At 43.9% G+C, this 15504-nt stretch overlaps 1 protein-coding gene across 15 annotated transcripts in view; it reads left to right on the top strand.

The window, feature by feature from the left end:
• The window catches only part of LOC102308027 (neurexin-3b), a 317322-nt gene that overhangs the window by 277049 nt on the left and 24769 nt on the right, over window positions 1-15504 (top strand). For 13 of the 15 annotated variants that reach the window (XR_006054139.1, XR_006054138.1, XR_006054137.1 and 10 more), the window contains 2 exons: window positions 1817-1906; window positions 3496-3806. Coding sequence is in view for 12 of the 15 variants with exons in the window: in XM_042218692.1 (XP_042074626.1) it covers window positions 1817-1906; window positions 3496-3806 (401 nt within the window). In the remaining 3 variants the exon portion in view is untranslated. The remainder of the gene's footprint in view (window positions 1-1816; window positions 1907-3495; window positions 3807-15504) is intronic. The other 2 variants (XM_042218695.1, XM_042218694.1) reach the window with 1 other exon arrangement.

Here is a 15504-nt window from a genome sequence, read left to right as displayed (position 1 = left end):
AGACCACGCCATTAGCAATGCACAGCAAACTTACAGCTTCTTCTCCGTCTTCCTCTCAGTCTCGTGATTCCACTTCGTCTAAAGGACGACGTGAGGCTACGTTTGAGACTTTATGGAAAAGACAAAGCAGAAAGAATGCGAAGAGATTATTTGTCGATGGCACTCATCCACCCTCCCCCCGTGTTTCCCGTCTCGGCTCGCTCGATCAAACTCCAAACCTTTTCCGAGCGTCCTCTGATTTCAAACACGAACATCTTGCCTCCCTCTGTGGCCCTTGTCCAGAGGAGAGTGTATTTGGCTGCCACCTGAAACCTGCTTGAGATCAAAGGAATGGGGAGGGAGTCCTGCTAGTAGCTGATTAACCTGCTGGCACACTGCAGAAACATTCGTTTAGCTCCTTGAGCTCCCTTGCAGCCATATCTACACTCCATCCCAGCTGGCTGTAAACTGAGCACTTGGATGTTTTTTTTCTGTGAAAGGTAGCAAAGAACGCAAGAAAAGAGAGAGGGAAGGGAAACTGGTACGAGCTCACGGTTTTATGCAGTTGTGACGCGTTCGCGCGTAATGTTATGGAAGTTTAGTCAGCAGGTCAGAGCAGTGGTGACTTACACCGAATGTAGCTTATTGCCAAACCAAGAAAGAAAATGAAATACAACCCGGGCGGGTGTCAGAACGAGGGCGTACGCAACGCTATTGAATGTAAGCACGTTCAAAAGCTCCAAACTAAACACACTGGCAGGTGAAGCTTTGCCCTTTCAGTTGTATTATACTGTAAATGAGTCAGTGCCAGTGCCTTTCTTCTTTCTTCCTCCAAATCCCTTTCCTTCTGGATACTGAGTGACATCACACTGCCATTCGTCTCTTTTGTTAGACCTCAAAATGTTTGAAGACGGACTTGTACGTCTCCATTCTCGCTGTCGACAGATCCGCGGCACCTTTCAAAGGGAGAGGATCCCTGTTTGTCAGACAAAATGTTGCATCCCGGCACATTCACAAAGGAAATTTGTAAATGATGCCAGAAATACTCAGTACAGGCTCCAGATTCCCTGCATAAGTGAGGCTATTATTATTACACTACTGTTATATACCTCCAGCCCAACAGGAACATTCCCAGAGGAGGTGGTTGCGTTCTTTTGGTGTTTCTTTGAACCCAAAAAGCCTCCCACTATGTCAATAATGATCTCATTTGTATGCATTGTCCTCTTCAAATCTGTGTCACTGTGGGACTACCACACCCCCCCCAAACAGGTCTGCTGTGCTTCAAATTACCACCTCCTCATCTAACGTTGCCTCCTTTTCCCCTCAAAAGCTGCTACACACTCCTTCCCTCCAAGTAGCTACCCCACCAAATCGTTCCTTGGCCCTTGAAATGTGAAAGCAGGTGGTGTCCAGTGGGAGAATTAACTCACATAAATTACCTCCAATTTGCTTCAGAGAAAGGCGCTTTATGCATGTCTGCCTTTTTAACCACTTGATCTCCTTCCTTTTGTCTCTATTATGTAAAATGACGTAGATGTGATGCATTTCCTGTGTTTTGACTTCTTCTTGCAGGATTTTTCTTTCCCTACAGTCTGTTTTTCCTCATTGCTGCTGTGTGTGGAGTGTGCTGTATAAATATGAGTTTTAAAAAATTTCCACTAAAGTAACGCTACTTTGGGGTAAAAGAAATATACATATATATACATATATATCATAAAGCTTTTATAAATATTTCTAAACAAAGATAAAACTCTTCATAAACCACTGTATAAATGTGTGATGTCTGTTGCTGTTGCCAACTGTTTGAAGCTGTTTGTTAAACTTTCAAACTTTAAAGGCAACAGCGACATTGAGCGCTATCAAATGGCAAATAAGAAAATCCCGTTCAAATATACCCGGCCAGTAGAAGATTGGCTTCAGGACAAAGGTAAATCTTTATCGAACTTCTAGAATGTTCTTTATTTTCTGTCATTTCATCGGCTTGTTCCCTTTCAACCTCTGAGAATGAATAACCATCCCTTAAACCCTTTAAAAAACCAGTAAACCAAAGCAATTTGTTTTATTTTGTTTGTGTTTTTAGCCTTTTCGTCCTTTCCCTTTGGTTCAGTTTTTATGATGCTTTTTTTATTATTTCTTGTCCCTTTTTCTGTCATTGTCATCTTTTAAAAAAAAAAAAGTTGAACCATGGTGTCTAGTTAAAGGGACTGGGAAGTGATTTTGTAAACAGTGCAACAACAAGATATGAAATATCAAGTGCTGCTAATCTTTTGTGCAAAATTGACTAGGCGGAGGCATTATGCATTATTATCTATGCCGCAACAGTCGGCCGATTGTTTTGAGAGGAGAATTAACTCCCTTGGCTCAAATCCTCTGCAATGTTTGAGAACAAATTAATCAGTGGGCATATCCCCCTGAAAACTTTCCAAACAGCAGGTGCCTCTCCCTGCTGTAATTTATCTGATTGTACTTAAACACATCAAACACAATAAAATTCTCACTTGTTTGGCGATGGAGAGCTAATTGGAGCCTTTTTGACGGCAAAGCGTCACAGCGCGCCTGCCAAGGTGCACTGTGCCCTGATAGAGCTGTGCTCTTTTTCTTTTCCAGTCGTTAGATTAAAACCAGCACCTTGTTCGTATTGAACATTTTGTGGGGATTTTCCCAGAAAAAGAAGAAGAAGTCTGTTTCCCCCTTTGTTTTTTCTGGTGCTTAATCCATCATAAAAATATCATAAACTGCTTTTAAAATTCATTGCACATAAACATCAGCATAACTTCATCATAAAGTCCCTTTAACAACTGTAAAACAAGGCAGGTTTGGAAAAAAATCCCATTACCGCTGCATGCATGACTCCACACGTGCTATTTCATTTTTCTGTGATATGAACGTTGCCCCTGCCATTTCATACCTAATGTATTATGTATTACATAACAAACAAATGTAGCGGGCTTGCGGTGTTATGTGTCTGTAAATTATACAATGGAGATTTTTAATTATGATTCCTGCATTGTGAAAGTTTGCTGTGCTTTTCTTTCATTGGGAATGCATGAGCAGTGTGTTTTGATAATGATATTTGGGCTTCTCCTAATGAAAATCACATGAATTGTAGCAACTGGGCATTGCGCATTATTCCCCATATACATGCTGTACTTATTGCTCGAGACCCTTTTGTCCACAGAATAACAACAAAGCTGTGGAAAGTGTTACAACACTGCTGCTGCTGTGACAAGTGTATCTGTTTCAGCTCTAGCAGCAGTTTGAAATCTACTTATTGTACAAAATGTGCTCAGCAGTAGGTAAAAAGTAGGGCAGCTGTAGATACTTTTTTCAGTACAAAGCCAGGTTGCGTCATCATTACAGTTTGAAAACCATCTGCAACTTCTTTTAATCAGGGAAACAAGACATTTCATCAAACGTTCTCTATCACCGCATCTGTCTTGCAATGAAAGTTTAATGTTATTGTTACATTAGATTATCATCTCTTAAGCTTATCAACGCTTTTCCCTCCCGCGCCAGGCCGGCAGTTGACGATCTTCAACACCCAGGCCACTATCTCTATCGGTGGAAACGACCGGAAGCGGCCCTACCAGGGCCAGCTCTCCGGCCTCTACTACAATGGCCTCAAAGTCCTCAACATGGCCGCCGAGGGCCACGTTAACATCAAGGTGAACGGCAGCGTGCGGCTGGTGGGCGACGTCCCCACTAGCCGGGGCGCGGCGCGCACCACCACCTCGGTACCGCCAGAGATGTCCACCACCTTTATAGAGACTACCACCACCTTGTCTACCACAACCACCCGCAAACAGCGCTCACCACCCACTATCCAGGTAAGGGAGAGGGTGTATGTGGTGATGTTTCCAGCAGAACTGTTTGTTACCTGTAGACATTCTAGTGATTTATGGAAATTTGAAAAAGCTGCGTAGAGATCTTCAAGAACTCTGCACATGCTTCGAGTTTTCCCATTCCCACGCTGTCACTGGTGTTGTCCTGTCAAAGGAGCTGGTGTTGCACAAGGTTGCTCAAGGCTTCTCACAAAGAACCCGTCAAGACATCTTTTTGTGCCAGTGATGACTTAAAGGGTGTATTTCAGCCTAAACTATGATCTTCTATCTAACCTAACCAAGTAGTTTTTGGTGCTTTCGACCAATAAATCTTGAAGCTGACCTTGAAGATCTTGGAAAGTCAACATGACTCCGCTCTACCTCCCTGCAAAGTTCATTCAAAACTTTTTGAGCTATCGTCTTTACAGACAGACACACACGCATGCTACCAAAGACCAAACTTCCTTGACAGAGGTACTGAATAAAAGAAATGACAAATGAATAAGGGAATGAAAACAAAGACCAAACCTGAACCACCTTATCTTGGATTTCAATCTCGAGATTAACTCCAGTTCTGGCCCTGCAATATCCAAATGTGGATTTTGTCCCTGTTATAAAAAATGACTCTTCTAGCATCTAGTACTTAACAATCAATCAATCAATCAATCAATCTTTATTTATAAAGCACTTTTCATACAGAAATGCTTTACATGGTTAAAAGCAGCCCTCCCCACCCCAATCCTGCCCTCCAATTCACTCCCCACACTCTCATTAACATAAGCCGTCATGGATACATACACACACATCCCCTCCCCCCCCACACACACACATAAACACACATGAGCCAGGTGAGGGAACACTATCACACGGAGCCGTCTGCACCGGGAGCTGGTCACAGACCGCAGCCTCCAGGCCGGGCACACAGCTGGAGGGAGGCAAAGAAGCCCCCCAGCCAGGCTGAGAAGACCCGCAGCAGCCACGGTCGATCACAGCCCCGGTGCAGAGCGCCCCCTCCGAGGAAACCTTTGTGCGTTTCTCTGCAGTGACAGCAGCATCTGACAGTGTTTGACACTCAAGGATGGAGACGCACTGAATAAACTCACTTGGTTTCAAAATTCTCTCTCGAAAAATGATTTAAATCACTCTTAAAATAATATTTTGTTCAAGTCAGCTAATGCAGTACATGCAATAATCGTGCACCGCTGTAATTAGAGAGCTTTAAAGGTTCTGGAGTTGATTACCTAGCCAAATAAGGTTCAAGTCTTATTGCTACATAAGCTGAGCAAACAGTCTTTAGAGTGGCCTCTCCGGACATGAGAGTGGTGTTGATTTTCTCATTTAACTGTCAGCAAGAAAGTGACAAAGCCTACTGTGCTTCCCACCGTGTCAAACTAATGCTAGGAATCTTACACCGTTGGACACATGTGGCACAGGTGTCTGTGGGTTCAGTGTTTCCGATATGACCAGAGCTAAAAATGTGACAAAAAATGTCCCTTTTCTGCACTTAACAGCGTTTCTGTGTCTTCTTTGTGACTTTGCATGGATGGATTGTAGGTTTGTTTCTCTCCTCGATCAGTCAAGGTCAGGATACTGTATCTCTCATCCTATGGAGGATTGAATGCCGCTGTTCACTGAGGCGTGCAAAGCCGGCCTCGCCGCCGCTCCCTTTCTCTACCTGTCTCTCCCTTTTCTCCTTTTTCCGTCTCTCACTGTCACTCATCCTATTCCGGCCTGACGGAGGCTTTTCTCCCAATACGTCCTGACCAAGCCAATGATTGTCACTACTGTGCCAAGAAAGTAATCACCGAGCCAGTCCTTTGACACGCACGGGACAAATTGAACCATTCATTGTCCACATTAAAGCAGTAAGTCTCCCTCGAGGGTGAGATGGAGTTGGGGTTGCTTGTTGTATGACAGACAGGCACCACTGTTATCAGCCTCTTCACCTCAACGACAGATAGCCTGCCTTGCAGCGATGATGGCCCTTCGAGTCGGTGCTGTCACTTGTACGTCTGTATCAGAGCGGTGTGGAGGAGGCCACTGCGAGGGAGTCCTGTGATTGGGACTGACATAGCCTTCATATGTGAGGTTTGAAGATCTGGAACAAAGGCAAAGCAGTTCATATTCATTGTGGCATCGGTAATCTGCAATGATGCCCGAGCTGAGATACGTTACAGCACCGTGTCTGGCACCATCAACAAGGTCACATCAGATAAGAAGTAACGTGGCTTCGCTGGGAAAATGGCATTTTGTGTCACAGGCTATTAATATCAAAGGAAGTCAATAAAGTGTGTGTTTTGAAAGAGCTTTTATACAAAGCACTCTCCTTTTCAAGGTGAAATGATGAACCGATACCTCTTTAGTCAATAACCAGGATGCAGCTGTCGGATACCAGATGATGCACTTTGCTTCCTTAAGATTATAATATTTGTAGGGGTTTTTTTTTAGGAGGTTTTTTGCCCTCACTAACTTTTCACTTTATTTTTGTATTCCTTCTGAGAGCACACCTTGTTCATTCGTCTTCCACAAGCTCCCAATGCAGGGCCTGCTTTGATTCATGCTGCCATGTCACAGAATTTCATTTGCCAAGGCCTTTAATTTTACAGTTCCCTAGTTGGTTGTCAAATACCGTAGTGTGAGAGGTAAGGAGAGGACCTGTACCAGTTTGGCAGATTTCTCCACCCCTCTGGGTAGTATAGGGGAGTTGAGGGATTTGAGCTATCAGTAGTGATGTACTGCAGTGCTGAAAGAAAGCTATAGGCAGCTGGACCAGAACATGTGTGCAGGAGCTTGAGAAGTGTGAAGGCTAAAATGTGTTTTCTTTTGTATCTGGTGTGTTCTCACACATCTGTGTTTTGTCCATTTTACCAACACTGCCTGTTTCTTTGTCTGAGGTGAGAAGGGCGAATCCCCCTGACAGCTCAGGATCAGCAGAACGAGCGACGGGGGTGGGACGCGGAGGGAACCAATCTCACGGTTAATTAATGATAGCTCCGCGGGGACATAACGACACGACGGACGTGTTTCGCTCGCCCTCTGTCACTGTGATTTCACTTAATCTCAGCTCCAATTATGTTTACGCGTAATGTTCTCTGTTTTGGAAAATATAGTGGGAATTTTACATTTTAACCTCCTAAGACCCGAACTCTTGCACGGCAGCATTTTTAATTTCCCTTTGATATTTGAGCATATTGGGGCCCGATGAATGTAAAAAGAAAGAATTACCAGATTATTTTTTTACCTTATTTTTGTTTTTATGAAAAATAAGAGCCACATATGAGGATATTTGTTTAAAATTTTGATAGAATAATGGATTCGATTTATATAGCGCTTTTCAAGGCACCCAAAGCGCTTTACAATACCACTATTCATTCACACACTGGTGGAGGCAAACTACGGTTGTAGCCACTCTGACCAACACTAATAGGCGGTAGGGTAAAGTGTCTTGCCCAAGGACACAACAACCAGGACAGAGAGCCCGGGGATCGAACCAGCGACCTTCCGGTTACAGATAAGATTCCCAACCCCCTGAGCCACAGTCGCCCCATAGCATATAATGTCCTCGTAAGTGGATATCAGGCCCATGTAGAGCAAAATTGAGTATTTTGGTCTAAATAACCCAAAATGTGATGTCCACATATGTGGACGCAGGTCCTAGGAGGTTAAATGAAAAGAAGGAAAGGTTTATCATTTAGCTTAAGTATTCATATAATTTCCTGAGTAGCAGTTACATCTCCAGTACATAATAATGGTGGGACCATTTGACCGTAGAACTGAAGAAGCTTCTTGGATGAGAGGTGAAACATCTTCAAGCAACCTAAAGAAGTCCAGATGCTTTTCTTTCCAAGCTCCTTGGACCCTCCTGTCTCCTTCCAGCACATTGTGTACAACATAAAAGTAGGAAATGAACATTCAGGTAGTGATGTCTATAGTTTTCTCTACAGCACCTTTTATACATCACAATTTGTTCCTCGTTGCCTTGTTAGGAACGGTCTACGAATACAAACATCAAATATTAACTACATAATGTCTTGTTTACACGATCCTGCTACACTGTTTACGTTAGGCAACAGTGTGCCCCTCCTACTGTTATCTTCAACTTGTCCTCTTAAAATAAAAAGTAGTAGCCTGCTGCGTGAAAGACCGATGCAAGGATGCTAGCTGGTTTCTCATTAATCAACAACACCAGTTTTACACATGAGGTCACGGTTGCTGGAAGTTGTTAGGTACTGCTTCTACATCTGCAGCTCCAGATGGAGCGTCTCAAAATTGAAAACTTTGAGCGGCACTATCATCTGGGAGTGTGACTTCAGAATGAAGTGAGTTTAGCAGGCGTCTACGGCACGCTGCCAGTCTGTGCTTGAGTGTAGTGGCCCAACGTTACATTAGCCACGACTTACATTAGCACCGTGTGTGTGCATCAGAGTTTTTTGAGTTTGGCTTCATGCTAAGTTTGGGGGAGAGTTGTATAGTGTTATGAGATACTGTGGACAGAACATATGAAGCTGGGCATGTGAATGTTTCTCCATGATGCAAGTTCCTCATGGCCAGTTCTTTCTTAAAAGGGGTTAGACATCTCTCACTTACATTTGCTGGTAATCTAGAATATTCCCGATGCAGAATCGCAAAACAAACACACAGAGGCACAGTTTAAGGCTTTACCAAAGTCCTTCAGCTCTGCCGAATTTTGTTGGACCAAAGAATACATTTCACGCTTGCCGATTTAATGCGGATAGTCGTTTTGGGAATACTCATTAATGCAAGGTTCTCTATCATGGGAGATCAACTTCTCTCGTTCCCAATTAACTCACGCTGCCGGCGTGAGATGTTTGGGAACAATTAGGATGGGAGGCTGCAATCTACAGTACCATGAGGGAAAACGGCTGAGGGAGAGAGACTGAGAGTGATTTGCATTGTTGCCGTGTTCTAGAAATTGCTCCCGTCCATCATCTTCAACAGGCTCGATGCTCAGGAGACGAGAAAATGAGAGGTAAATTGTTTGTCGTTTAATTGGGCTTTTTTCTGCTGAGATGCAGCAATTGTTGCTATATTGATGCGTTTAGATACGCACGCCACAATTATAGTGACGCTGCGTTGAATGACACAGATTCTGATGTTTTCTGATTCATTTTGGTGTTTTGGTGGAGCCTTAAACGGAAGACAGAAATCCATACAGCACAGGTCACGAGCCAGATCCACCTCACACTGTTGCTGGGTACAGTTTTGCTCGCGAAGCTCCATCGCAACATTTCCTCACCGCTCTCCTCAAATTGCTTCCATCTCTCTGTCGATAAAGTACATCAGGGATGTTGCTGAACACCTGGGGTTATATGATAATCACTGATTTATTCTCTCTTCAAGCGGTGGGGAGGAAGACGCTGCGTGGCGTGCTGGTGTCTCCACATGGTAGCCCACTAGATGATGTTTGATGAGCGTGTTCATCTGCTCATGTGTGAGAGCAGCGCAGGTGTGAGCACGAGCAGGCAGGCGCGCTCCACTTCTCCGGTCAGTCTCTGTGATCACCTTCCCACACTTGCCAGTAATTGTGTAAAGGTCAAACTAGTAGGCAGGTGTTCCTAAGATTTCTTTCTTTATTCCTTCTCTTCCTTTCCAATTTTTTTTCTTTGTCGGTATCTCTGGCTACTCTGCACAGCACCGCAGCTCACTGTGTATTCTTGGAGATGAATGCTGGAGGTCCGCTAGTTGCTCGGTGTAGGTCCAATTAGGAGACAGCAGACTGATGGGGATCATGCTGGCGCGTGTGGCTTCATTAAGGCAGGCACACACTGACACTTACACACAGACCCACACTCAGAGAGTTTGTACAAGGATCTCTTAATCTTTGTCTCTCACATTTCCAGCGTGCACAAGCAAATTAAGCTGCTGTAATTTGCATAAGTCTGTGCACACATATAAAAAACATCACTCAGGCCTGCTGTGGCCACATCCACTCACACTGTCAAAACACTGAAGCAAAGCTGTCAAAGATTTTTCATCACGTGCCACCAAATATGCCCCCCTACCACCAACATGACCACCTCATTTCAGCACTGTCATGGACTGTCTGTCTTTTCTGTCACCGGAATTTGTTTCCAACATCCGGCTGTAATTCCCTCGGTGCTTGTCACCTACATAAGACTGTTTCTATTAGATCTCTCTGTGTGAATATATTTGTTTTATGTCCACAGATCTTGTGTTTCTTTTTCTTCTGTCTCTTTGTGAGCAAGTGTGTGTGTATGTTTGCATTGAAGGTAGTTTGTCTCTCAGTGTGTGAGAACCAGCAGCTAGCTCCAGGGGTTTTGGACCATGGGAGGTTTTGTAATGGATATCCCCCATGCCTCATAACACATCTTATCTGGATCCCCCGGGAATGCGTGTGCGTGTGCGTGTGCGTGTGTGTGTGTGTGTGTGTGTGTGTAAACCTGTCTTGTCAGCCGCCACTGTCACAGCAGGGCACTCACACACCAAGAGGCAAACGAAAAAAAGAGACACATAGCAGCTACACACCCACACAAACACACACGTGTTGTGCAGTTTGTTTCTGCAGGACATCTAGCACATGCGCTGGGTGGTGTACGGGCTACCGCATGCTGTGCTCCTCCGGAGATGGCTGACTGGTTAAAACATGATACACATGTCCAACTAAAAACTTTAACTTACAACTGAAGCAAGAATGTGACAAGAATGTGACACCACCCAACTGAAACTGTTTCATGTTTATGAGGCCAAAGAATCTTTCTTTTTACTGAGTGCGTGAATGTTAATTATCAAATACGCAAACCACTAGTCAACCATAGTGCTAATTTAAGCAGGCCATGATGTCAAGCTCAGCCACAGATGCATAAGATCAACTGATCTTAGCTCAGCTGATAGCCGCCTGCACATCTGCACAATAAAACACTTGCGGCGTGTCTTATTTAAGCTGCTTTAGCCTGCCTATGTTGATATAATGCCATTGCTAACACATTGGGTTTGTACGGAAATAGATCCACAGTTTGAGACCAGAGAGGGGACACAGAACCCAGCTTTGGTTGGTTCATAAGCTAGCGTACTCCTGGTGCCAGTCCCAAACCTGGATAAATGGGAGGCTTTCATCACAAAGGGAATCCGGCGTAAAATTGGTGCCACATCAAACATGCAGATCTATCGGCTGTGGGGACAGTTTGGGAAATAAGGGAGAAGCTCAGAGGACCCAGCCTCCCAACCACTGCTGCTCTTCTGTAAGCTGCTGTCCAGCCCACCTCCACGCCGGCTCCATTCATTCTGTTTCTGACTTAATCAGAGTCATATCTGTCATAACTGATTCGGGGTCCAACCACTCTACTCCTGCTTTCCTCACAGGCACGTGGAAGAATGGGGACAGTCTTCTTTAGTCTGTGTTTGTCCTGACAGATAACTTTAACCAATCGTTTTAGGCAAAGGATGATCGGTTACGGATGCCTGAGTCATCTTGAATAGTTATTCCAAGCATAACATCACAAATCCATATTCTCCTTCTTATTACGGTCATCTCTCCCAGCGTGCTTGAATGGTCACGATGGAGCACTCGGTATTAAATCCTGCTTTTTAAACCCTTTTTTTAAAACTGCGAGGTTGCTGTGAGATCCCACGCTGCACTCTTTGTGGCTTTTAATTAACTTTTTCTCAGCACAACAGTCCTGGGAACAAAACTATTCTAAAAGTTTAACTTTATATTCATGAAGGTCCCGCTTTCCTGTTAAAACGCCGCCTTCTGTCTTTACACTAAGAAAGGTCAAAGAGATATTTTATTAAACACAAAACAGACACTGGTTATTGCATGTATTTTTTTTTAAGTGTTACTATAGCAACACCATTTTTTTTCAGGTGCAGTTAAGGCTTACGTTACAGCCGTATTCACAGGCCTGGTAACTTTATTCCCAGGAATAAAGGATCTACACACACTGCTGCAGTGTGACTACATTTGCAGCCAGCCTGTGATACGCTCTGGAGTTTATGTCTGCGAACGACGGAGAGAGAGACTAGATGTATATACGCAGCACTGCTGTATCTGTGCGTGCAGATACCACGGTGTGTCTGTGAGCAGCAGTAGGATTTAATTAAATATGTATCACACAGACAAAGCCTTTGATGTTGCGGAGCAATAATGTGTTCTGTTTCATTGCTCAGCTGAGCTGTTAGCAAAGCCCAGCGATATTTCTCCTCTGTGACCACCGAGAGTCTGTGCAAAGTCCAACCAAACCTGTTGCTTTTAATAGTAGCGAGTCGGGGATAATTATAAGGACGGGTAGTCATCCTTACGTGTGTGCGAGCATGTATACGACACTGTGAGAGGGCTCCGACATACAGAATATTTGGAGTAATTTCTCTGTTGGTTAGTGATTATGTTTCAACTTTCATCTTCAAAAACGGGGCAAAATCAAACGCTTAATTTGGTTTGTGCTCATTAAGTACTGAAACCAAAAGGGATCGCGAGCTAATACGGGACGTGATAAACTGCCGGCAACAGCCATTACATGATGCCTCCATTGATTTACAGCTGTGAAGTCATAAAAGCCTCTGACTTTGAAAAGTACTGTAATGAAATGAAAGAGGAGACCAAAATGTAGTCGACAAGACGAAAGAGCAAAGTCCCGCACCAGCTGCTCCACACCTTCTCAGCTGAAGGCGTCGTCCTACTTATTGAGTGTTTTCTTCCAGCTGATGAGGTCAGCTGAGTTTTTCTTATAAAGCTGAAAATACAAGCCTACCAAGCTTTAGCCAGTCATGCTTTGGGATGATATGAGACTCGTGAGACACCAGTACAGCTATAATGTTATAGAGGTCTTAAGCTGTTAAACTCACTGGTGTTTTGCACAGGATGAAACGGAAGTTGCAGATCACTGTGAAAAGCCTGGATTAAGAAGACTCATCCAGAATTAAATTTCTCAGTAATGTGATTAGATTTACTGCGAGCCTCGTTAAAATATGTATATTCATGATTTAATAAGACGGAGCCCAAGAGGACATCAAGACCGCATCAATACACAATGAAGGCAGAGACGTTAGAAGGATATTCTGCACAGCAGCAAGTGTTAAACTTAAAAATGCATGTGCGGAGAATAAAATTAGGCAAAAGAATGAAGCAACGCGCTTCCATTAAAAATGGCGAACATTTGGCGGCACTTGAAATTCCGACAGTGAACACAGAACTCGAGACAAGAACAGATGTTTGCTCCTCTTTTAAATGATCTCGCTGCAGAGCTGTCGTAATCACGTCATCCTGGATTCAAGCCCGGTGTGATTAATGTGGACTTAAAATGTACTAAATTAATTGATTGGCAACAAGTGCGATAACCAGTTTGGTAGCTGGAAAATGAAAAATGCAAAGTGGAGACTTTGTGTTGTGTTTCGGGGGTTTAACAGTAAATTTGCTGTTTTTGAGTTAATGATCAGAAAGAAATAAGAAGAGTGCTGCAACAGTCTTGATAAAACACAAGCAGCTGTTCCTCGAGGACATGGCCCGAGTTGTCATCGCAGAGCAGAGAACTCCGGTTGATCCATGTTTTAATAAACAGGCTTTTATTTTAAAATGAACCTCAGTACTTTCATTATTAACAAGCAGAGAGTCTTCTTTTTTCATTCATAAGCAGAAATAAATAAGTCAGCTTGGGTTCTGGGAAATGATGAATGCTGATGATGATGTGATGAACATCGTTAGCAATTTTCTGGTATTTTATAAACCAGGCAGTCAACAAGTGGTCGTGGAATAACCGTCCAGATTCATAAAAACCTCAAGTAAAAACTCGTCAAGGAAATTTACTGCCTGGATGAGGTGAGCCTGAACCCTCCGTTAGCTACGCAGTAAAAGGCCTAGGCTGCTGGGGTTTCCCATGATGCACAGTGTTTCTCCTTCACTCTCTGTGTGCTTACACGTGCATTTAATCATTAGTTATTATTCACCTCTGGCTCTCTCCCACAGAGCGCCTCTTGTCCTGTCTCCCTCGCCCCCCAGCAGATGGCTGCTCCTCCCCAGCCTGGTTCTGCTGCAAGTTTCTTCCTGTTAGAAGGGAGTTTTTCCTTCCCACTGTCACAGAGTATTTGCTCATAGGGGGTCTTCTCATAGTTGGGATGTTCCTCTGTATCATTGCAACATAAAGCACGTTGAGGCAGCTGCTGTTGTGATTTGGTGCTGTATAAATAAAGTTGCTGAAATATTAAATTCAAGTCAACAGTGAGTGTCAGGGAATAACTGAGGGCTTAAATTAAATAACTTACTTTGAAAAAAGACAAAGTGATCTTGTTTTAACTGTGCATTATGCAACACAACCTGGTTTGAAGTTAGTTCTGTTGAGCAGTCCCAGTGTCTCGTGAACCTCGATAAAATGAAGCCTTTCCCATTTCTGTCCTGACTCCACTCACACACATGCACACACTCTCATCTTCTCCCAGCTTTTTTCTTCGGTCACAGCTTTCAGCGAAGCTCGACACCGCATCCACACGAATTCCTCACTTCCACTTTGAACTGAGGACCACAATTGGTAACACAAACCGTAACTCTGACCCAAAATCGCTGCTACAATTTCACCTGAGCACGGCAGGGACTTGCATAGAGAGGAGAAATTTCTCCACGTGTCCTGCCCGCTCACCTCAGATCTTCTGCCCCTTCCTCTCTCGTGCCCACCCTCTGCCTTTGTTTCCGCATTTGTCTGCATACATGCATGCGGGCGAGCGTGTTTGTCACAGGGCTTCCCTGATGACCTTGCGCGCTGCACCAGGGGGGTGATTAAGGATCGGGGCCAAAGACCATTTCCTTTTCATGGGAAGATGAATGACCCTGTTTGAAAGTGGCTGCCTATGGCCTCAGGGCAATTAGAGTTTGCTGTGAGCCAGCAACGCTCACTGCTCTGTGTACAAAGGCAGGTCCTTGAGAAAAAGAGAAATACTCGGCACATAACCCATTCTGCTGAAACCAGCCCGCCGCAGTAACGGGGAACAAATTAAATGAATTTTCTTTCCTTTTTTCCCTCTACCTTTCCAGCTGTTCCCCACCTCTGCTCTCCTCTTGCCTCCTATCCATTTCTCCATACACTTGGGAAGAAGAAAAAATGTGCTGACTGTAGGGGGGCACTAAGAAAGGCCCACCAAGGGTGCTCATTCGAAATATCAATATTAGATCTAGCAAACCATTTAGCATGTGACTTCTGTTCTCGGAGCTCATTTCACTGACGTTTGTAAACTATATTTTAGTGCTATTTGTTTTTGCTTTCCTTCTCCAGCAGTTTGATTACTAATGAAGACAAACTGATGGAATATCAGACCAGGTTCACCGCTGTGTGATATTTATAACATGCTTCTGTGCTGTGCTTTTTTTTCCTGGATAAAGCATCTTATCTGTCACAGAGCAGAAGCAAAAAGAGTTGTGGCAGACTATTGATAGGGATATGGCCTGGTGCCATTGATTCCCACTTGTAATACAAGCCTCTCCCTTGTCAGCCTGTCAAAGCCTAGATCGGACATGATAACGCACACATCGGGCAGCCGTCAATAGGCGAAGCTTCCACCGTCGAGATGACTATCTTGTTTTGGTACGAGGGCCGATGGGAACCAGTAAGATAGAAGAGATAGTAGTTTGTGCGACCTGTGATTTCTGCCACTTTCTGAGCCACTTCTCTCATATATATATATATATCTATCTCTATATATATATATCTCTATATATATATCTCTATATATCTCTCTCTCT

Source organism: Haplochromis burtoni, unplaced genomic scaffold (genome assembly GCF_018398535.1).
Source record: "Haplochromis burtoni strain Fernald_Lab_line unplaced genomic scaffold, NCSU_Asbu1 Contig_22, whole genome shotgun sequence".
Taxonomy (NCBI): Eukaryota; Metazoa; Chordata; class Actinopteri; order Cichliformes; family Cichlidae; genus Haplochromis; species Haplochromis burtoni.
This window is presented reverse-complemented; position numbering and strand designations above follow the sequence as displayed.